General features: G+C 29.3%; 2 protein-coding genes and 2 non-coding genes across 4 annotated transcripts; 2 read left to right on the top strand and 2 right to left on the bottom strand.

Annotated features, from left to right (window-relative positions):
• Window positions 1–15,483: 15,483 nt before the first annotated feature.
• Window positions 15,484–15,576, bottom strand: Trnay-gua. The gene is made up of 2 exons: window positions 15,540–15,576; window positions 15,484–15,519 (listed from the first exon to the last, which is right to left on the bottom strand). It is a non-coding gene; the product is annotated as a tRNA-Tyr (tRNA).
• Window positions 15,577–17,003: 1,427 nt separating this feature from the next.
• Window positions 17,004–17,158, top strand: Trnaf-gaa. The gene is made up of 2 exons: window positions 17,004–17,041; window positions 17,124–17,158. It is a non-coding gene; the product is annotated as a tRNA-Phe (tRNA).
• Window positions 17,159–18,445: 1,287 nt separating this feature from the next.
• Window positions 18,446–19,168, bottom strand: LOC123306072 (protein lethal(2)essential for life-like). The gene has a single exon (XM_044887947.1). The coding sequence runs from the start codon at window positions 19,046–19,048 to the stop codon at window positions 18,497–18,499; it is 552 nt and encodes a 183-aa protein (XP_044743882.1). The 5' UTR covers window positions 19,049–19,168; the 3' UTR covers window positions 18,446–18,496.
• Window positions 19,169–20,828: 1,660 nt separating this feature from the next.
• Window positions 20,829–21,636, top strand: LOC123306073 (protein lethal(2)essential for life-like). The gene has a single exon (XM_044887948.1). The coding sequence runs from the start codon at window positions 20,970–20,972 to the stop codon at window positions 21,504–21,506; it is 537 nt and encodes a 178-aa protein (XP_044743883.1). The 5' UTR covers window positions 20,829–20,969; the 3' UTR covers window positions 21,507–21,636.
• The last annotated feature ends 1,772 nt before the right edge of the window (window positions 21,637–23,408 follow it).

Below are 23,408 nucleotides of genomic sequence, written 5' to 3'. Positions count from 1 at the left end.
CACTATTAGGTCTATTTGCTGTGCTGCATATTTAGTAGAAGAATTTTCATTTTATTAAAATAGTGCATTATTATTCATTAAAAACTAAATACAACATCATGTAAATTTTATTATTTATTTCTGTATATCTTTTCCTGTATATGGCTTCGTCCTTGGTACTACAAATTCGTTTTAAATATCTAAATTTCGACTTAGATCAGGCTTCTGCTTGAATTACGTTAAATTATAAAGGGTGAAATTTTAAGTAGGTGTTTCTAGTACTTTAGGTAAGAACGAGGTTGCACACCTTGACTAATCATGCCTAAGGCAGATGCCATAGGACAATTTTATAACAGTATGTAAAAGGCAAGACCCATCGAAAGGATTAAATAAATTAACAGACGATGTTAAAGATGGAGCCCGCCAGCGCCTGGCTTGCTTACGCTACTGCAGTAAGTTCTACTGCCTTTCCCGTTACCTCACAATCCATTACAGCAGCACCTTTGAACTGCACGTATTAATTGATCCACGACGTTTTCCCATCAAAATAAAGTGGTTTTGTGTGATTTTTAATATTTATTTGTCGGTATGAACCACTAATTTATTCTACATACCGATTTTCAGTTTTTAGCTCAATTTTTAGTACCTGAGCAAATGCGCGAAACCATAAAAAGGATTAGGGGGGATTTTGAAATATTTGATAAGGACCATAAGACTATTAAAAAAAGATAATATAACTAAAATTAATTTGCTACGACAATTGAAAATGACGCTGTGCTCCATGATAGTTACCGGAATAAAAACAGTAATGTTGATACGTTTTTGGAAATATTACAAATTGAAGAAGTTTTTTCTGGAATATACACACCAAGTGTTTAAAACGATTTTGAGTATTCTTCTTTGAAAAGGCAGCAAACAACCTTTTGTAACTAATTTTCCACCGTATCAATAATTGACGTTTGCTTTGAATTTTCAATAAGCCTCTCATTTTGGAAGAAGTTTAAAAGATGATACCTACAGTTTAACATTATTCAAAGGGATATCGAATTAACGAACATCCTTTATGTATTAGGATACATACCCACACGTGAAGGGTTTACGTTAGATAATCATAATAATAAATACTAATAATATTACAAATGTACCTACTCGAATTTGCCATTTTTACTACAGTCATTTAAGACAAATTTCCTCATCAATCTCTCAATTTTTATAAATTTCCATTTTTGTCCCAATTTCGTATTGGTCATATTTTCAAAAATTTAAAGTTCTCTGGACAGAAAATGATCAAACTTACGCCACCTTTGAAAGAGAGAGAAGAGAAAAATTTAAGAATGAAGGACATAAAATCAGCAAGGTCAAGCTTGTTTTTTGATTCTTTCAATGATGTCAGTGTATGTAAAATAATTGGTGAAAATTTTCAGAAAATAAAAAACGGGCTTTAGCCTCGTAATAAATTCTATTAAGTTATGTTATAGTGGCTGTCCACGAGAGACGCACTAAGGTCATAGGGCTCATTGTTATACCATATATGTGTTTTAGCACCTTTTCCGCTGATAATTTCATTTATCAGCTATTCAATTATCTTGAGAGGCTGAGTACAACTCCTTCATGTATATACATACCATGCACTACACCAACCCATCACAACCATTAATTAAATTAAATGTTTGTTCTGACGATGGGAATCGAACCCGCTAACCTATGTATTTCGCGTACGAAATTGGTTACGATTTAACCAACTGAGCTACTAGGGTTGATAAAGAGAATAAATTATATTATTTTCAAAATATTCACACATTATTAGGTATATCTTTAAATGCGATTCATATAGGTACTCTAGAGGAAAATTTAAACATTTGAATGTTAAAACAAATAATGTTGTACAGATAAGAATGATTTGATGATGATAGTTTAACCGTAGGTATCTACTTACACTAAAGTAAAACCAATATTTAAATAAAAGTTATCTACAAAAGAGTATTATTATAACTATTATGATAATCGTAAATGTATTATAATGGTTTCGCATATCCGTACATACGTATACATGTATTTCAAATTTATATTTCATACAAAGTGTATCAAAGATTTTTAGTTTTTTTGGATAAAAGATGATGGAAGTTTGGTAAAATTTCTTCAAATATTCATCGCTACCTATACTATATGTCAAAAATATCCATCGTTAAAATTTATATATATCTTTTTAAGTTTGATTTGAGTAAAATTTGGTATCAAAAAGGGTTTTGGTATATGAAAGGTCAAGTTCGTTAATGAGAAAAATCGACCGATAAACAAGGAGTAGGGGGGTCCGCAAAGTACAAAATTTTGAATTTTTTCAAAAAAAAAAAAAAAATTTGTATTATTTTATCAGTTTTAAGCAAAAAAGTACACGTGTGATTTTTTTCTAGACACTTAGATTTCGGAATACAAATTCTTGAAAAAAAAATTAAAATATTCGATTTAAAAAAAAAAAATCTGTTATTTTTTCAATCTCTGAGGGAATTCGCTTAGTTAACGCAGATCCTGCGCTACTAATTTTTTTTTATTATGAAAGCGCAGAAGCAATTAATGTTTACCAATAAATCAAAAACGACAACATTCATTACCGTAATCCCAACATATTGAAAGTGTTAAAGAAAGGTTGTTTGTTTGTTTGTTACGCTTTCACAGCTCATACATTCGAATAATATGAAAAAAACATTAACTTTATGTTTGACATTTCTCTGCACCATTAAAAAACATCATTTTAAATGCTAAATTAAAGATATCTGTAAAAATGGTGAAGGAGATACAATTTATGGCCATCTGTTCTGATATACTTAATGAATTATGACTATATTACATTTAAAAAAGAAATTGAAAACTGTTCATATATTTTACCTATGTAAAACAATCCCTGTTACAGTTTCCAGAGTTGTGAAAGAGATGTAAGCGAGAGCAGTGAAGGTGAAGGATATAACGCGGTGATCTTTACTTTTAAGCCCAGTGAAGTAGGTGGATATCATGTTAGTTATCTATATATATATAGGAGACTTTCTATAGATATAGATAGTCACTCATCACGATATCTCTGGAACTATACGACCTAGAGACTTGAAATTTGGCAGGAATATTCCTTTTGCCAAGTAGAGGTCAGCTAAGAACGGATTTTACGAAATTCCACCCACAAGGGGGGTTGCGGGGGTGTTCATGAATAAAAAATTCATATTTTTAAATTATGGCTTTTAATAGTTCAAAACTTGGTCAGAATGTTTTAAATTACATTTAGAAATTTTTTTAACCTTCGGAGGGTAGAAAGGTGTAGCGAGAAAGTGGGAAGGAAATATCGAATATTTACAAATATACCTAAGTGGGGTATCAAATAAAAGAGCATGACGTGTACATTACAAAAATGTTATCCAACGCGAGGAAATGTGGAGGGAGAGGTGCAAGTGGGAATGTTGCCCAGCAAAGCGGGTATATTTTACGCCACGCAAAGCGGGCGGGTAACAGCTAGTAATATAATAATTTAAATTTCCACACTTACAGATTATGTCCTACCAGAAGAGCGTATTCTGCTTGAAATTGGCCTAGTCTCGAATTAGCGTCGAATTATTGGAGACAATTGATCACCTGCGACTAATATATTTTACTTTATAGCCAAAAAACCGCTATTTTTGTAATGAATTTATGCTGAAACTCAATTTCGAACAAAGTTTAGTTGCTTTTTTACTAGGAACATTTTTCTATTTTAAAATCTTCATTACTTGTCAGTAACGAGTTTGAATTTACTTTTAAATGCTTCTAAGGTTTAAATTCAAATTCAAGATGTATAAAAGATGATCCCTACTGCCCAACATTTATTGTTTGAAATTTTTTTAGGCTTCGTTAAACAATTTGGAATGTTTCGTTAAACATTTTTAGGCTTCTCATAAAAATTGTTTTTTCAACTCTTCATAAATCAAATTGGAGCACTTCTCCTACAAATTTATCTTTTTCTCCTTCGGCCTTTCCCTACAAGATTTTCTATGACTTACTTTTATCAGCTGCCCTAAACGTTTGTATCAATTTAATATAAGCCATTCTGTAAAACTTAAAGAACACGTCGTTTCTAAAACGGTATTAACAATATCGTTAAACACCATAAAGTTTATCTAAAATTTATAATTTTTGATGGTGTATGTTTATTTGTAAACAAAATTATTTTGTACATGTTATTTTAAATTTTATACGTAGGTTTTAGTTTTGGTTCCTAAAATGTGATACTAAAACGTTTTCACCTTTCTATGTTTGGGGTTATAAAGTTTAAATTATTTGTATGATATGATATTTATATTTCACAAATAAATTTTGTGAATATTTTATTGTATAATAAATATCTCTGTTATATAGGTGTGAAATAGTATGTATGTTCGAAACCAAAGTATGAACACCTCCTGGACATTCATTGAAAATAAATTAATGACAGATTGCAAAGAAAAATTATATTATACAGACTTGTTTAAAAAAAATGTTACCACTTATACGTGAAATTTATGTGTTAAACAAAGATAGTAAAATAAGTATATAAGTGGTAATCTCTTTTTGATATGCATTTGACTATTTTGTTTAATATATAAGTTTGACTTAACCAATACCCAGACTTCAACCATTTAATACAAAAATTTTAGAACTAAAGCCATGTATGCATTGATTTGATCTAAACCAACGACAGCCTTAAATTTGCCACTTTCTCTCCATACATAATAAGAGTGGCAGAAAAACAAATCGAATGAAAAATTATGCATAACGAGAGAGAAATTTTCCACTAAGTAATTTATGCATCTATATTGGTAACACTAAACAATGCTACGTTGTTTGTGATGGTTAATCCAAGATTTTGATCTGTTGCTTAAAATTTGAGAGTTCGAAAAAGTAGCTAAATTTGTATAGCTGCATTTACGAAAATCTTGGGTGCACAGATACGGTTCGACTTTGAAAGAGGTAAGGTATTATATTAGGCAAATTAGTCCTTCAAATTTGAGGTGGAAACTTACCTAGTTTTTGGAAATTTTTCGAAAACGTTGATTAAGCTTTGCACCAACATCATACACAATTCAGCAAAACGGCAGAACTACTTTTTTACTAGCCAAAATTAATCTAATAACAGACAAGAGAGTTTATAAAATTTATTAATGTGATCAATTGTCATTGTCAAAATTGACAACGTCAATCGAATTCGTTCTTAAAATTGCCTTTAAATCGATTTTTTTAAGAACTTTGGGTACAATTTTCAAAATTACTGAACTTATTAAATTATGTAATAGATAGTAGTCCTCCGAATCAAAGGCCAAAATGGCAGTGAAGTAAAATATGGCAGTGTATGTAAATAAATCGTAAATTGTTGAAAATCAATCGCACAACCCCGATTTCATAAATTGTTTTTTGCGTGTTCCTTGGACCATCAGGAACATAAATCACCCCTAAACTCTGCATTCATTTGAAAATTGGGAGAGTTTCAGAGCTACGTCCTCAACCTTGTATATCTAATAAATTTGCTCATCTAATATATATCGAATAAATTGTATATCTAATATTTGTATATCTAATAAATTTGCAATCATTATGACGGTAATCATATACTATAACTATAATATATGTCCAGCTTTCATCAACCGTAACTCGAAAACTACTCGTTAAAAATTTTGTAGCCGTGAGAGCAAAGATAGGAAAAGTATTTTCCTATCTAACCGTAGGGGGTGCATTGGGCGCTATACAGGAATAACGCAAATCTGTTAGCAACTTTAGAAGTTATGGTGAAACTCATATGCATACATGAACCATAAAAACGTTACACTTCTTTTTTTGATCAGCCGTATTAAAAGTTTACTGTTATTCAATGATCTTCCCCTCCGATGATATCAAATATCCTCGATCATACTTAAAATGAATTATTTGACGTAATTGTTACACAAAAGCAATTTGCATTTGTTTCTCAACTGTATATGATTTTTTGAAAAGTGTAATAAATTTTACATAAATTTAAGTGAAAAACTATATATTATGATAAATGTTTATATTATAAACAGTTGAAAATAGTTTTCAACACGTCTTGTACTTTTCCACTAGTCTCATATAGTATACTTTACTCTTAATATTTATATTTTACAGGTAAATATATTCCTGTATACTTCTTATACACATATCTTTCAAGATTTGTTTATTTATTTTAGTGTTGAATCTGTTAGTGTAAGTATATAAATATCGTCGTTTGTATATATTAAATGGAAAAACCTTTCAAACTTTTTACAGTGTATGATATTTTAAAGTATGGTTGAAGGGAAAACCAATTTGGAGAAAGAACTCACTTGACTAGACTATGTGACCTATAAAAATGTGTTTTCAAAAGAAACCGCAATAAGAGTACATTTTTTATTTAATTTTGGACTGAAAAATGATTTTTGAAAATGAATATTTTTATTTAATAGGCTATTTCTGGTGAAAATCTGGTCCTATGTAATTTTTTTATTTTGTTTCTCAAACCCTTTAGCAGGAAAAAGCAACAATTAAATGTGGTGGAACCAAATTTACGTTAAGTTAGTTCCACCACCATGTTAAAATGGCGTAAACCCAGAAAGTGAATATAATAGAATAAGTTTTTTTTTTGCTCTAAAAATCCGATAAAACCTTTCACAAAAAGTATACTTACAAGAACTCAAAGTTAAAGCATCGTGGCGTACTAATTAAATTTTTTTTATTTAATAAAATAATATGATTGATTAAATAATTTGCGTTAAAATCGATGCTAATATGAATTTAGCTCAAATCTCATAAAATAAAAAGCGTTAATTGTATTATTAATAGTCATTTCATAAAACAACAGATTTAAAAATTTACCACGAATATGTGAATATTATTACAAATTTCAAGAAAGTTTTTCATATATCATACTTTCATATTATTATTTCCGAACACTTGAACAATTTAAAAGATTTATTGTAATTTCCAGTGCTACGTATTTCAAAAATTAGAATTTCTAATTCAGTTTTAAAAGGTTCAGTACACGAAATTATTGTTTGCAAAGTTTCTTTCTTCACTTTGAACAGCATCACAGGTTATTTCATTTTTTATGTATCCATGTACATTGCCAAACAGTATCCTACTTATCTGCATAAATGTGAGATTACTAAGAATACTCTGCGTCACAAAATCTGCACAAGTTGATTATCCATATTTATTAAATCAGTAAAAGTTTTTGTTGATAGGTATATCACATGTATATCAACAAATATATTTTAGAGAAAAAAGTACGGCACCGTTTTTAAATTTGCTCAGTGCATATTTTTTGACGCAGAGAAGCTCTCTCTTAGCCATATAAAATATATGAAGTAAGAAGAGTTTTTATAGACGTTCTTATGTATAAAACAAAAGGAGAATGTGTAATGTGCGTTATGGTTATGTGTGACTGATTGTAATTGGTGTTGTATGTGTACAACTTCCAGTGATGAGTCTGACCGGCTGGGTTCATGCATACAATCCCTCTTTGTTTTATACATAAGGTTGAACTTACATTTGAATGCTGAAATGTGGAGTAGAAATAATAACGACCTGATTGAGGTCTTGAAATCCACTTTCTGAGGATAATTGGTTGTTATGGTTACCAAAGTAATATACGTGAGAAGATAACCATGGATCTCATTGATCTTGCACACGATCAATAAGAAATAAGAATCACCAGGTCGTTACAAACTCTTCTTACTTCATATAATATAAATGGCTTACGATATAGATTACAAATTGTATACATCTATCTGCGCAAGAACAGTTAATTTAAATAAAACTGACCAAGTTATTTGACAACAAAATATTGTCTATAAAAAGGCTTTAAAAATCAAATTCATTTTTATGCCTTGTATAATATATATTATATAAAATACTTATATGATGTAGGTACCTAATTAATCCATCCTAATAATCCGAAACGACGCCATAATTGTATTGGTTGTTCAAACTTTTCTTATTTATTAACAATAATGCAAACACTGGCATTCAACACTTTCTATGCAGGTTATTTCAACAATTAACTCAGTTAATTGTGTGTTTTTCATATTTTTCACTTCGCTACATAACCTTCTGGTTTCTTTGAACCAATTATTTAAAGAGCTTTTATTTTTAGCACATTAATTATAATTTTATCAATTGACGTCTTCAAGTTTGATCAATAACAATAATAATTTGTTCAATTTTAGTATGATTGATGAGTATTTCTAATATTATTATATTATATATCAAGCCTTATACACGATATTAATATTATATGCCTCATATTTTCAAACAATACTCGAATTCAGACTATAGTTTGGCCGTGTTCTCAAAGTCAGTATTGACATATTCAAAAGAATGACCAACATCAATTTCATCAAATTCCAAAAGAAAAATTTTTTTCCGGTATTCTCTATTTTTTCAAAGGGGTACCTCTTAAAAAAATTGCAAAAAATCGATAAATTAAATTTATCTCCAATTTCGATAAAACTCAGTATATAAGGTAATTTTGACCCAAAAAGTACAAAAATCGGGTGCATTTGATGACTGGTCGAATAGTTTTTGAGATACTGACTAAAATCGATCCAAATATTGTGATATCTCAGAAACTCTGCGTCCAATTATTAAATTAACCTAATTTTTATACTTTTTGGATCAAAATTACCCCACCCACTGAATTTCATCAAATTCCAAAACAAAAATGTTTTTTGAGATTTTCTCGATTTTATCAAAGGGGTCCCCTTAAAAAAATTGCAAAAAATCGAGAAATTTTTTTGATCTCCAATTTCGATAAAATTCAGTATATAAGGTAATTTTGACCCAAAAAGTACAAAAATCGAGTGCATTTGATGACTAGTCGAGTAGTTTTTGAGATACGGACTAAAATCGATCCAAATATTGCGATATCTCAGAAACTCTGCATCCAATCATTAAATTAACCTAATTTTTTTACTTTTTGGATCAAAATTATCCCACCCACTGAGTTTCATCAAATTCCAAAACAAAAATTTTTTATTGCATTTTTCTCCATTTCATCAAAGGTGTACCCCTTTTACTATGTAACTGAAGTCCAATCGATTTGTTTACCAAAGAAAATTTTAAGAGCCTTGGTACTGTTGCGCCGTTACCGTTGATTTTGAGTATTTTTTCGAATAGTACTCGAATTTATACATGGGTGCTAGCTTATACAACAATAAACATTTAATGTATAATCAACCTCACATGTATACCAACATATCGAACTGTTTGGTTGGTTAGTTTATATCCAAAGAGTTACGTGAACAACTTTGTAATCAATCACAATTTGAAGATCAATTCATGATGACTTATTATAATTATCTTATCAATTGATAAAGTTCAAATGGCTAATGCTTACTTGTTATTAATTTAGATTTGAATATTAGCATCACACACGACTATATACAATTGTAATATTATAGATGTAAATATTATAATGCCTATGCATACCTTCAATGCATTTACGAACGTGCGGGCTAAATTTGCCAAAAATATAGCCCGAAAGTTAGTCGTCTCAGCAGCTGTTTTTACATTTTACATAAAATTTCTAAGAAAAAATTAGTCAAAAATGTCAAATTTTTTTTTCTCATTCGGCTAATTGTAACATTCTGCTAAGGTTGTTGCATTCTGCTAACATTAGACATGCTATTAATGAAGATAATGTGTATTAATTGCTGGTAGTCATGAGAAAATTCACCCTTGGTATAGTTTTCAAAAACTAAGAGACCTTGCCTATACCTACATACAGTAACAAGATGAAACCCAAGATTCCAACATCAAGTTTGAAGCCATATTTATGACCAAAAATAAGTGTAAGTGTAGTTATGCGATAAATCCCGAGTAAATTATTCCATCAAGGTGTGATTCATGTCCCGATACGTTCTTTTCCAAACAATTATTGTTGTGTGATAGAAAGTAATGTAAACATTGCTACTCTTCATTACTAGAAGACTCAGAAACGTAAAAAGTGTTCCTTATCGGTTGCAGAACTTTAGATTATACAAATAGACTAACTTAACTTCAATATAACAAGTCTCAGTTTAATGAATTAGGGGGCGTCCATTAATTACGGAAGGCATTTTTAAGGACTTTTTTAACCAAGCCCCCTCCCCCTTGGAGAGATTTTTGTTGGCTCCTTCCTCCCTCCCCAATCTCACGTGAAATTTTTCAAAACTTTTACTTTGGGTATTAAAGTATTGGATTTATTTTAAAAAATTTGCATAATTTGCTAAATTGCCTATATTTAAGACTAGCAAGACTTGTATTTGCGAATATTGCTGTAATCTTAAATTACAGTGATAAAATTAAATAATAAATTGTTAAATGAAATTTAATAAAATATTTATTCTAATTCAAAAAAATTACGTGATATTTGCCAAGACCCCCCTCTCCCCGAAGTGAGATTTAGTAAGATTCGGCTCGAACTCCTCCTTCCTATAAATACCTCACGTAATTAATGAACGCTCCTTTACGTGATACAACGAATATTTACTTGTTCCCTTCCGATTTTGTATATCGAGATTGCACGGTAATTAAAATAACTATAAGTGTAAAAAATCAATGTTGCACAAAACCACTAATGTTTACAATCATGTAATATTATCCACTTTTCAATAAATCAGTTTATCGAATTAAATTTTATATGCAGTTACCCGCTCGAATCAACTTTAGACTCTGCTCTCGGTACTCTTATTCCATATACAACACACAGTACCTGTGAACTCTTAGCTCCCTTTCATCTATCAATCCACCCCTTTGACTCAGATATCCTTCTCAAGTACTAAAGAGGCAATCGTCCAAGCTTTGTTTTTCAGCCACAGAGCTCTTTTTCCACTATATAATATATTTATTTAGATTTATGCCAACTTCCTCTCAAAGAAATTAAAAAACCTATAAATATGTCTTAGAAAATAATTGATAGATAAACGAAAACATACCGGTAGATAGTTCAATTTTTTATTCATTGCAAATAATTCATTGCATACAAACATTTTTCACTTTTAGGACATTTCAAAATCCAAGAAGATAAACAGACAGGCAGGCAAACAGAGTTACTTTCGCATTTATTTGAGATATAAACTTTTTCTGTACTTCCAACATTTGTGTCATTTTTCTTCGTGATCAATTTAAATATTGTTTCCAAACCAAAATATGCACAATGATTATCAAATTTGAACAGGAATGTAATCTAAAATTGTTTAAGAAATTATTACAATCATTCAATTTTCAATAAAATTTTATCTTCTAAAATAGTTTTACTGAAATCAGTTTTTATTACGATGATTTGAATTTAGCTTTATAAGTGGGTTATTTCTATAATAATAATAAACCAATTTGAGGCTTCATATTCATAATATGTCAAGACATCGTAATATCTTCTCTGTTAGTATAGTGTTGTGTGTTTGACATGGTGTTAAGTCCAATATCAGAGTATGAAAACGATGGACATTGTATCGTAAACGACTTTGCATCATTACTATACGATTTTGCATTATAACATGTAGGGTAACATCTTCTCAGATATGTATAGTAATCCCAATCCAATTTTATGTCGTTTCTCTTTTACAAGCTAACATATCGGTAAATTATACTTGTAACAAAATGCATATAAACGATAATGTAAGTTTGTGATTTTTGTTGCAATATTACACAAATGGTTATTTAGACTGCAGTCCTAGGTCCCTAAAATTAACAATTAATTCACGAACTATTCAGCAAAATCATAAATATTTTAATAAATATTATTTAGGCAAATCTTGCAAAAAGGTTATTATTTAAAAATTAAACAATTTAGGTCATAAAAACAAGAAGACTCGATTTTTAAAACAACGTTTGTGAACGAGAAATAGCTGTCTAAGGAACTCGAAAGGGACAAGAAAGCAGATCCAGAAGAGATGAAGATGATAACTGCATGAAGTACGCAACAATAAACAAATTTGAATAGCAGCTGCTCGCCGTTTTCGTGAATATGAAAGCAATTTAGCATATGACGATGGTATACTTTCCCTATAATTGAAAATAAAAAAGAGATATGGCGGGACCAAGGAGGACATTTGGAAGTCAACAGGGCTCTAGCTGAAGTAAGGGAATTGGTCGATTGCTTACATTACAGCGTGGAAGAAGTAATTACCCCCAAAATCGTCATAAGTATCATCAAATAAAAAAATTGGTAGCGCAAGAGCTACGTAAGCTAAGCGAATTCCCTTAGAGATTAAAAAAATAACCTGAAAATATGAAACTTTCTCGAAATTTAAATGATTAGGGATTCCCTTTTCCATGATTACTATACATTCTTTATCTATATACAATGTATATGAATGGTAAAGTAAAAATTGGAAATTATGCACTCCTTCGGTAATATAGAAACCGTATATATTGCATTACCTACATATATTTTTGAGTTTGATGATTACAAATTGTTCAGCAGAAATATCATTCTCACAACTAAAGAGGCTAAAATATCCTTGTGGTACTTTCATAAGGCAAGAAAGACACTAGTAAGGTTTAATATCAGGGATTTTGCTATTAAAAAGCTAAGGAAACAGTATTTCAGCTACTAAGATATATCATAGGTTATATTATTCTATCGGTATATCATAAAAACTTTAACTACTACAAATAAAAAACAATATAAAATGAAAACCTAGGACACCAAAAAGTTAAAGCCGCCGCTGAGCTTAGTCGACACATTTTCTAATAAACGCTGACTATGGACTTCTAAAGAATCCAATTTATTATATGTACCACCTAATGTACATATTCCATTTCTTTCGAATGAGACCAATTCCACACTCGTCTGACACCCCGCCCTTTACGACCCTGTTATTGGGTGCTGAAATGCACGCATATAACAAGTATCACAGAATACATATTCCAATTTGCATTTTAATGTAGAATAGTCTATGATAGTGGATTAATAGGCTTGGTCCATATTGAATGGTTTGATAGTTATTTCAAAAGCAAAATCTTCTGCTACTAATTTAATCCTTTAAAATTGAATTATTATTTCATTTCGTATATTCAGTTTTATGGAGCACTTAAGGTAGTATAGCAGTATCGAGGGTCACAGTCAACTACAACTTTTTTTAATTTATTCGAAAATCATAATTACTTACGTTAAGAGAAAAAAACTAGATTTTTTTACCGAACCGTTAAATAACTGAAAAATTGGACTTTTTTGGAAAAAGTATATCATACACTTTTTAAAGTACTACAAAAAAAAACCTTGCAATTGAAAGAAGTTTCAAGTCATTTACACGAAAATTAACGGAGTTATGATGAAAAGAAAGTATCTCATACCTTTTTTCTATGTTTTATCCAGCACAAAACTGATTAATTTGCCACGGGAACTAAAATAAATGCTTGCCGCTTCCCAATATACTTTAACTAGAGTGATACCCATCCGCTTCGCTGGGCTTAAAAGTAAAGATTGATAAAAATTGCTCTCGCTTATCCCCTTTCTATAACCCTCGAAAATATTGTAAAGATTGTTTTACACAGGTAAAATATATGTATGGTTTTCTATTTTTTAAATGTATAATAGTCGTAATTATTCATTGAGTACATCAGAAAAGATGGCCGTGAAATATTTTATATTGACTATTTTTACAGAAATCTGTAATTTATGGTAATGTCAAATCACTAATTTTACAGAAATATGTTATTTATGGTAATGTGAAATTAAATTAATTTTTAAATTTTTTTTTATTTTTTATAAATATATCTTTATAAATTATATCTCATGTGTTATTCTGAAGTATGAGCTATATTGCTGTACAGTTTCATTAAAAACCATTCCCTAGTCTTAGCGTGAAAGAGTAACAAACAAACAAACATGCTTACTTTCGCATTTATAATATATAGAGATTAGGTACTGAGAACATTTTCAAAAAGTTCTAACAGTTTTGGAAATATTGCAATTTATATGCCAAAAAAAAAAATAATATAAAGCATCACTCGGATTTAGCCTCGTTTATTGGAGTATAATACACTAATATCGACTTAAAAATTTTACGAAGTTGTTAATTTTTCATTTTATTTCTTTTAAATAACTATTAGTTTAAAAGAAAAGAAAGTTTAAACACATATTATGAGAAAAGATAGATTGAAAAAAAAATTATTGTTATTATTTAACTAGAGTAGTGGTATGGCTTTTACTACCTTATACTGGCTATACTACCTTAAATGAAGAATTCAGCTCACATGTTTCGATATCTTTTGAATATCGGAAAATATACGTTTGCTTGTAAATAAAATATATACAAGCATAGATATTTTGAAACCCCTAAGGAGACATACTTTGACAAGACCATTTCTGTCCACATAACTAAAACCAATATAACACCAGATGGACTTGTTCATGATTATTCAAATGTGTTGAATTATATACAATTTGATTCCCTTGGACAGACAGGGTTGTATTAATATATATGTCATTGCAGATGTATAGTGTATTGTGTATATGTATGTAATCTTGTGTATGTAAATAAGATCTTATTAATACCATTGATACATATTAACATATTTATTACCCAAAGTTATTAGAAAGTATCATAAGCTTTTATTACCAAATACTTAAAATTGGAATAAATAAGTGGTTCCCATTGGACAATTTCAAGTTGAACTTGAAAGAACGATCAAAACTAATGTTCAGAGTCAAACTTACGGCCATCATTATGGACTTTTAAAATCCACTTAATTCCAGACACCTGTTCCGAGAAAATCAGCCGATCACTTTTTCAATGACATGCAATACTGGAACATATAGCCTATATTTATTTTTCATTTGGGATCATCCATTAATAACTTCACATGCTAATTAGGAGGCAAGGGGTCAACAAAATGTGACATTGTGTGACAAGGAAAAGGAAGGGAGTCAACAGCTTTTTGCCGTCACATGTTTAAATTTAAAATAACGCAAAATTTATATTTAAATACAAAAAAAGAAATAACCCCATAAAAACCAAGCTGCCTTTCTAAATTCTCCCATACTATAAATTTTTGTAAACGAAAATTTGAATCTTTTACTATCGTAATCAATCGTTTATCGTTAATTTTAATCTTTTAATTAATCTTTTGTTCTGTCTATTATTTAATTATCTGATCTATTGATTTTTTTTAAAGATTTTTATTAAGAATTTAAAAAATTAAAAAAAAATTTAACTGCTGTTTTATTTTAATTATTTCTATTAAATTATAAAAAATGTGACGTCACGTCAAGGAGAGGAGATTTCAAAAATGTAGCCATCTATGACAAGAGGGAGGGGGTGTTAAAAATCGTAAAATTTGTTGTGGCGTTAATTACGAATTACCCCTTAAATTTGGATACTTATCTTTTCGAGTTATTTGTGGTTAAAAATCGATATTTGATCCACTTATCGAGGAAATTTTAGGTATTTATTGGCACTCCAAAAACCTACAATTATCAATTATATTTATTACTCAATAGTAAAAAAAATTAACAGTTAGCATAACAAAAAAGATTCCTTCGAGCCGGATTTGAACCAGCGACCTATGGATATCAATTGTATATTATACCTCTACAGTCCACCGCTCTACCAACTGAGCTATCGAAGGTTGTTTGTAAGTCTCATTATTTTAAATCACTTTAGTGAAATGTGTATTCTGAGTTTATGTTATTAAGGTTATTCGATTTATAAACAATAATATAATTTCAATGAATTTAATTTCACATAATTTTATAACAAGCAAGTATATTTATATTTTTGAGAATCTCTTAGAAAAATTCAACATAACATTGAAAGCAATTGCATAAAACACAATGTGAAAATGTGGTAAAAAAATAAAAGAAGAGCGAACAGGCAATCGCGAGCGAAGCTATATCTAATAATATTTGGTTCATTACAAAAAATTCCTTTCAGATAATTATTATCTTGATTTGGTGTAACCCAACCTGTGCCAGAATCTCCTGTTTATTAATTTTCGAATTTAAAAGGTAATTTTGATTATATTATTCAATATCTTTTCAAACACAACATTTTATCATATAGTAAATACTCTGTATATATCAACATTTTCTTCAACTAATAGTACTAATAAACAGTAATAAAATTTTTTTATAAAAAGTTCTATAACAATAATAAATAACTTGAAAAAAGTTTTCCCTTCTTTAAGTTAGATAAAAGTTTTTTAGTTGGCAATTATTTTAAAGTTTTGCGCAATTTTTATAACGACAAGAATATTAATAAAATAAAATAAAAAAATAATACTAATTTTATCTATCTTTATCTGATTGCTGAGTAAACAAATTTTTCTTGAAATAAAGAATAATTTAGGAATTGTATAGGTATGGAATTACCATAAATAGTAAAAACTCTGAGCGCTAAAGGCAGACTAATTCGCGCTAGAAAGTAGAACCGTACATTTTGAAGAACAGATGTCTTTACCTACACTTGTCTTTTACGTATTTTGAAATAAAGTAAATACAGCTACTTCTCTAACGTGCTGAAAATAACAGTAAAGTGTTCAAGGGTTTTGTAGTGGAATCTGTTACCACCTTTACGTTAGGCAAAGACGTATTTGCCACTTAATGTTTTGTTTTTCTTACGGTCCTTTAATTTGATTCCTCCTTCATTTTAAATTGTGGTACGTTTTTATTTCATACAGAATGTCAATTAAAAGATACACAACATATTCTATCTTTGTCAAATAACATTAGTTTGACAAAAGTCGCAGAAAAAAACATCACATCAGACATAAAACCGACGTAGAGATGTAAAACAAATTGAACCGATCATATATCTTACGTCTTACATTTTGACATAATTATCAAAATTCGTGGTTGAGAAGGTGAAATACTTGACTCTGAATGGTTCATTGGTTCATTTTATGTGCTATGGCCATTATTAGTTACTTAAAGATATCATAAAATTTAAAAAAAATAAATAAATATCTAAAATTTACTTTAAATGGGTACTATTGGGTACTAATCGAATAACCTTTATCAAACGTTTTAATACACATATTTGGTATCATTTTATAATACTTCGATAGCTTAGTTGGTTAGAGCGTTGGACTGAATTTATTTACTGATTGCATTTGTATAGTGCATATGGTGCTAAGGTATCATATATACTATGTTAATGTCATTAAATACGTTAGATATCCAAAGATATTGGTTCGAATCCGATTCGAAGTGCTTATAAAATTTTTTTTTGGAACTTCGCTAATAAAATACAAATATTCAATCTAGACACATAATTGTTCTATGATATACGATTGCAATTGTTTTTTTGTTACAATAGTATATAGTAATGCTAAAATTAAGGTTATGTTTAGTAGTTATACTCATTTAATCAAAGCCTTGTATACGATGACTTATATTTTATAGCCGACATAAATGAAATATTTTTATTATAATTTTTAAAAAAACAAATTTTACAACACCGCTCTATCCTTAAAACTTAAATAATTAAAAAAAAATGACGAATATTTCCAACTTTCCAAGCACCGAATAGTAGGGCACTGCTCTCTATTGGCAACTAGCCAAAGCTAAATTACAGTATACATTTATTTTAGAACGAAGTGCCATCTGGGAGCAGCAACTAGTTATTAGTAAATAATTTATTTCAAATACTTTATTTACTTTTGAGTGCATTGTTATTATTAAATTTTTTCTAGAATATTTTTTTTTAAATTTTGATTTTGCAATTTACTGTTTTGAATTTAAAAATAGTAGCGTCAATTATGATAACGAATGCAAATGTGAATAATCGAGTGCGTCAGACCTTCAAATATATCATTGAACTACAAATGCATATATAAAATACATGAAATACTAGAAATAGGTTCATGTAACCTTATCTGTTGCACAAATGCAAAGTGCATTGAACTTCGCAACGAACTTATTGAGGGTTTATGAACCAATAAAATTGCATGTATATTTTACTCGTACATCCGTTCGATAATAATGAAACTATTATTTTATTGGACGATATGGTGTAATTGGGGAAAAAGTCATACGTGCATCATTGATGATTTCAAAATTTCATTCCATTCTGACATTTCGCGCATCATTATGAATTTGAAAATATAATTTTCGGTTTTCAATAACTATAGCGACCTCAGAAATGGGAGTTAATGATTACATAATACTAATTTTCAGTAAAATGTGTGTGCGAGTATTTTCCATTTTCCGGCGAAGAAAAAAAATCAATTTTTCATATTTCGCAAAAAGAAATAAATGGGAATAATTCTATGAACCTTGCCTATTATCTTTTTGTTTTCAAAAAGTTAAAACTTCGATAACTGAAAATTACTAGTTTTTTTGTTTTAGTTTTGAAAATTTTAAAAGGGATAGAAAAAGAAAATACGAAAATACTATTTATAATAACTTATTTTATTAAATTTATTAAATTACATTGACAAGAAAGAGAAAATATTAAAATTCTAACAGTCTTTAAAAAAAATTCCAAATTTTGGAAAATGGAGATAATATAAAAAAAAAAAAAATCATAAAAATTACTGAAAAAAGCATTTACTGTTGTTGTTTCGCCTGTTCGACAGCTTGTTTCCGCACTGGACCAGTTTGAGTAATAGGAATGGTTCTTTCAGCAGTACCATTTTGTTCAATTGCCAATTTTGGAGCAGATATTGTTAGCACCCCATCTGATGACAAACTGGATACTATATTTTTACCGTCATATCCTTCTGGTAAAACATATCGACGTGTAAATTGTCGTGAAATATATCCATGTTCATCTTTCTTCTCCTCATGTTTTCCTTCCACAATAATATGGTTATCATCGATGGCCTTAACTTGAATTTCATTGGGAGTAAATTGTTGTACATCCAAAGATACTTCAAATTTATTTTTATCAGCTACTACTGTAGAACCTTGATCCAACTTGGCTAGTGCTGATTTCCATGGTCGATAATAGTTACGATGCAATAACGATGGAACTGTTAACGGTTCAAAAATATCATCACCATTTAATCCCAATCCAAAATGTTGATCTAATATACGAGAAGATCGATTTGCCCATGGATCACTCATAACATCACCAATTAAAAATGGAATAATCGACATTGTTGAATATTATAATTTCTAAACTTTCAAAATTTTAAAAAAGAAGTTAATTGTTGACTAGCTTGTTTGTTTGTTGCTTCGATGCGCTTCGTATGAATGCTGTATTGAATCTGCCGTCTTCAGCCGCTCCCACTTGTATATATACAAGCATAGAATAATCTAGCACTTTCTAGGAGGTTCACGAATGTTATCGTCCTTTGTGAACTACATGCAATATACATTACCTAAATGCAATAATATTATTTAACAGCTGTGTGTTATTTTAATACTATAGCTCATTCAATTGATCATGCAAATTGATACCTGAAAAATTCTAACTTTTTTGTTTTTAATTGTAAATTGTTTTGAAATAATTTCTTAAATTAGTTGTGGTAGCAATTGTATTCACGCATGTATAAGTAATTTTCCAACAACTCTTTTTACTTACCTATATAAAGTGTATTTTTTGTCATAAATATTCACTACCAAAATGGATTGAATCGGTCGAAAAAAAATGTCATTTTGAACGTATGTATATCGGTATACCATACAAATACAAGCAAATTTTAAAATAAATAGAACTAGAAAATTTAAAAAACTTTGTAAAAAATTGTACCATCGTTTTTCTCAATCTTGAAATTTTTGTCCAATTCTTATCTAATTCGAATTGTCTTTTTAGGCCTTTTTATTTTGAGGACTTTATTCTTCACCAGGCAGTTCTAACTTTCCTAAAAATAATTTTCAAAATAATGTAAAAAATATTTGGATATACAAACGTATAGAACAATACAAACAAACTGTGCCTCCTGCAATCAACTTTCGGATTCTACATACAACACTTAATCAAATTTAAAATTTGGGGTCGCTGGTTGGGATGTAGATTCCGTCGGTCTATTTTTTATTTACCAAAAAAATTAAAACAAATTAACTTTTTTCCTTCTTTTCTCCATTTTGCTCCTTTAGATGTTAGTTTGTAGAAGTAGACCCTTTAATTTTATTAATTTCAAGTTGAATTCCATAATCTCAAGTTTTTAAATGTCAGTTATACGATTTTATTAATACAAACCTTTTTCACCCTTTTCAACCTTTTTCATCTCTTTAAGGATTGATTTTAAGAAAATAAAATAGCCTTTGTCCATTTCCAGGGCTCAAGGTATTCTCATACTAAATTTCATTGAAATTGGTTTGGATATTTAGCCGTTGAAGCCATACAGTCAGATAGCTTCTTCTCAATTTACAATTTAAGTAAAGATTTATGAACTTGGACAATTGTTGGTTACATGAAAGCGAAAGTTTAACGCTTGAGAGGGCAATAGATAATCCGTATAATTTATTTGTCACTGAGTCACACTACCATTTTCACTCGAAAAAAATGCAAAAATTCATTAGTAAACGGAAGGTCAAGGGGCAAACAAAAGAGAGAAAAGTCCAAATAGGAATAAACAACATAATATTACCCATTTGTGTCTTTTTATGACTCAATTTTGATGACATTTAATTTCTTTAAACTGATTAAAGTTATTTCCTTCGTGATGAAAAATGAGGAATTTTACTTATTTGATTCCTAACCAGATAATTAAAATAAAAATGATCTATGTTTTATATTGTGTAATATTCTGGAATATTTTAAACAGGGTAGGTATTATTGAAGAGACTATAGATAATGATCAAAGTCTAGACATGAAAACAATTTATTTACATTTACAACACAAACTTCGTTACTATGACGATAATTCCCGAACATGATAGAATATTCTTGAATATTGTAGAAAAATTGAACGCCGGTATATAAACAGCTGACAGCGCTGTTTGCCGGCAAATAAACATCAACAAGCGTTGAGTTCAAAGCAAGCAAAATATTAAAAGTGATTTCCAAGTGTTTTTTCAATAAGTGAGAACTAGTAATTCATTGAAGTGAAGTATTTTATTGTGAAAAATCAAAATGTCAATTATTCCATACATAATTGGAGATGTTTTAAGTGATCCATGGGGTAATAGATCGTCACGTCTTTTGGATCAACATTTTGGACTGGGATTAAGTGGTGATGATATTTTCGAACCGCTGACAGTACCATCATTGTTGCACCGCCATTATTATCGTCCATGGAGATCAGCCCTTTCCAAATTGGATCAAGGTTCAACAGTAGTAGCTGACAAAAATAAGTTTGAGGTAACTTTGGACGTACAACAATTCGCTCCAAATGAAATAACAGTAAAAGCTATCGACGATAATCATATTGTTGTGGAAGGAAAACATGAAGAAAAGAAAGATGAACATGGATATATTTCAAGACAATTCACACGACGATATGTTTTACCAAAAGGATATGACGGCAAGAATATAGTGTCAAATTTATCATCAGATGGTGTACTTAGTATTTCAGCTCCAAAATTAGCTCTTGAAGAAGGTGCTGGTGAAAGAACCATACCGATTGCCCAAACCGGTCCAAGCAAAAAAGAAGATAAATCTAAAATCTAATTTCAATTTAGCATTTAATTTATCAAAATTTTTGTAATAATTTATTTGAATCACAAGACTGTTTAGCTAATTTATTGATCAATTATTGTATTGTTAAGTTTTTTGCAATAAATTTATAATTTGTTAATTTAATTAAGGTTTCTTTAATTGCTGTTCTCGTCAGGTATTCCTTTTCCTAAATAATTGTAATAATTTATTTCGAAGATTTTGTGAAAAAATTCTAAAGGTTATGATATTTAGGTAGGTATAATATCTAAATTTATTGAGAAAAAACCCAAAAATTTGCAAAAATTGATAAAACTATTCAATTGTAATCGATTCAGCTCAGAGTCAAAGTTTTAACTTCTTGGGGAAAAGTTACTTCTTGAAATAAAATTAATTTTTTCGACAAACTGGATCTTCTAAAAGCGACAATAAGCAGTTATTTTATCAAGTTTTTCAATTTACAAACAATAGTAACAACGAATACAAATTTGTACGAAACAATTTGCTCAAGACACACAAAAATAAAATTTAAGGAAAGATAATATATTAATAATTATCAATATTTTACTCTGTTTTCCCAACAACTCTATTGTGTCAAACTCTAAGGTAATAAATATTTAGCAAATTATATCGTATTATTGAATAATTAGTAAAGTGACAAAAAATACTAAATCGGCAAAAATAAACATACGCAAAAAAATACAGGACTTCAGCAACAATATCTGCAGAAAGAAATAAAAGATTTGCATATTGTGAAATGTCAAGTAATTTTTTATGTGTACCACTGTTGTATTTTTTAAGATTTAATTTTGGCTATTTTTTCATATTGACAGCTTGACTTCATTAGTGATCATCGTAATAGATAGAGCGATTCTAACAGAAATGAATGACAGAATAGTCTGGCCTTCTGAATACTCAAAGAGATCATACTCGTACCTGGTAAGAGATGGAGAAAAGTTTATATCATAACGTTTTCATAACTTCTTAGATTTACAAACTACATTTCCGCGAAATATTTTCCAACCGAATTTATTAAATTTACGGAAAAATGTTTCCAAAAACGTCTATGCATAACGCGTTGTGAAACATTGTCTATACTTCCAGATAATGTATCATTTTATTCATTTGAAATTGGTACAAAATTTTTATGGTTAAACATATAAAAATGTTCATATACATGCTCATGAAAGTCAACAATCATTGGGCGGGCATTGAATAATTTTTATACAAAATCTTCTATACATAGACTATACGATTAAGTATATTCTGTCTACGATCACAAAACATTTGAATCTTCACTATGTTGCAACGAAAGTATTTGTGTTGAATTTATCATCCAGTTCAGAAAATTTTAATATTTCTCGTTGAATAGCAAGTTTTAATTTCCTTTGGAGATATCGAGATTGTATGTTTCTTAATTCACAACCGACAAAATCTCCAAAAATTTGATACTCATCGGTTGGTCTAGTCAGGATATCACCTTTCGTTAAAAAAAATTGTCATTTTCAATTTCATTAAAATTTCTTTTTATTTTCTGTTTGGCTTTCTTCACTGGCATCTCAGATATTTCTTACGGATCAAACTTATTAATTGTTTCATTATTTGCTAAAACATCAACATATTCTAGTTGCATTTCTTCTTTCAACTTAAACACTAAGAGTAAAAATTCGCCTTAGAGCACTGTGATTGGCATGGGTCTTACTGTAGTAAAAAACGTCGGCTGTACTTCCTCAAGGATGCGAAAAATTTATACTTGAAACAAATTTTGTAGAAAAAAAATTCATTTGCTTTACGTGAAATTTTTTTACTGTAACAAATAGCATCGTAACTCTCCCTCTCCGTTTGGTCGATACGTATTTTATAATAATTTATTTACCTTAACTTAAATTCGTACATGGAATTTTTTTAGTCTAATTA

The sequence above is a fragment of the Chrysoperla carnea genome, chromosome 1 (assembly GCF_905475395.1).
Source record: "Chrysoperla carnea chromosome 1, inChrCarn1.1, whole genome shotgun sequence".
NCBI classification, from domain to species: Eukaryota; Metazoa; Arthropoda; class Insecta; order Neuroptera; family Chrysopidae; genus Chrysoperla; species Chrysoperla carnea.
Note: the sequence above shows the minus strand (reverse complement) of the source record. Positions and strands in the feature narration are given on the sequence as shown.

Coding starts and splice junctions, on each gene's coding strand:
- LOC123306073 (XM_044887948.1), top strand. CDS start 20,970: ATGTCAATTATTCCATACATAATTGGAGATGTTTTAAGTGATCCATGG.
- LOC123306072 (XM_044887947.1), bottom strand. CDS start 19,048: ATGTCGATTATTCCATTTTTAATTGGTGATGTTATGAGTGATCCATGG.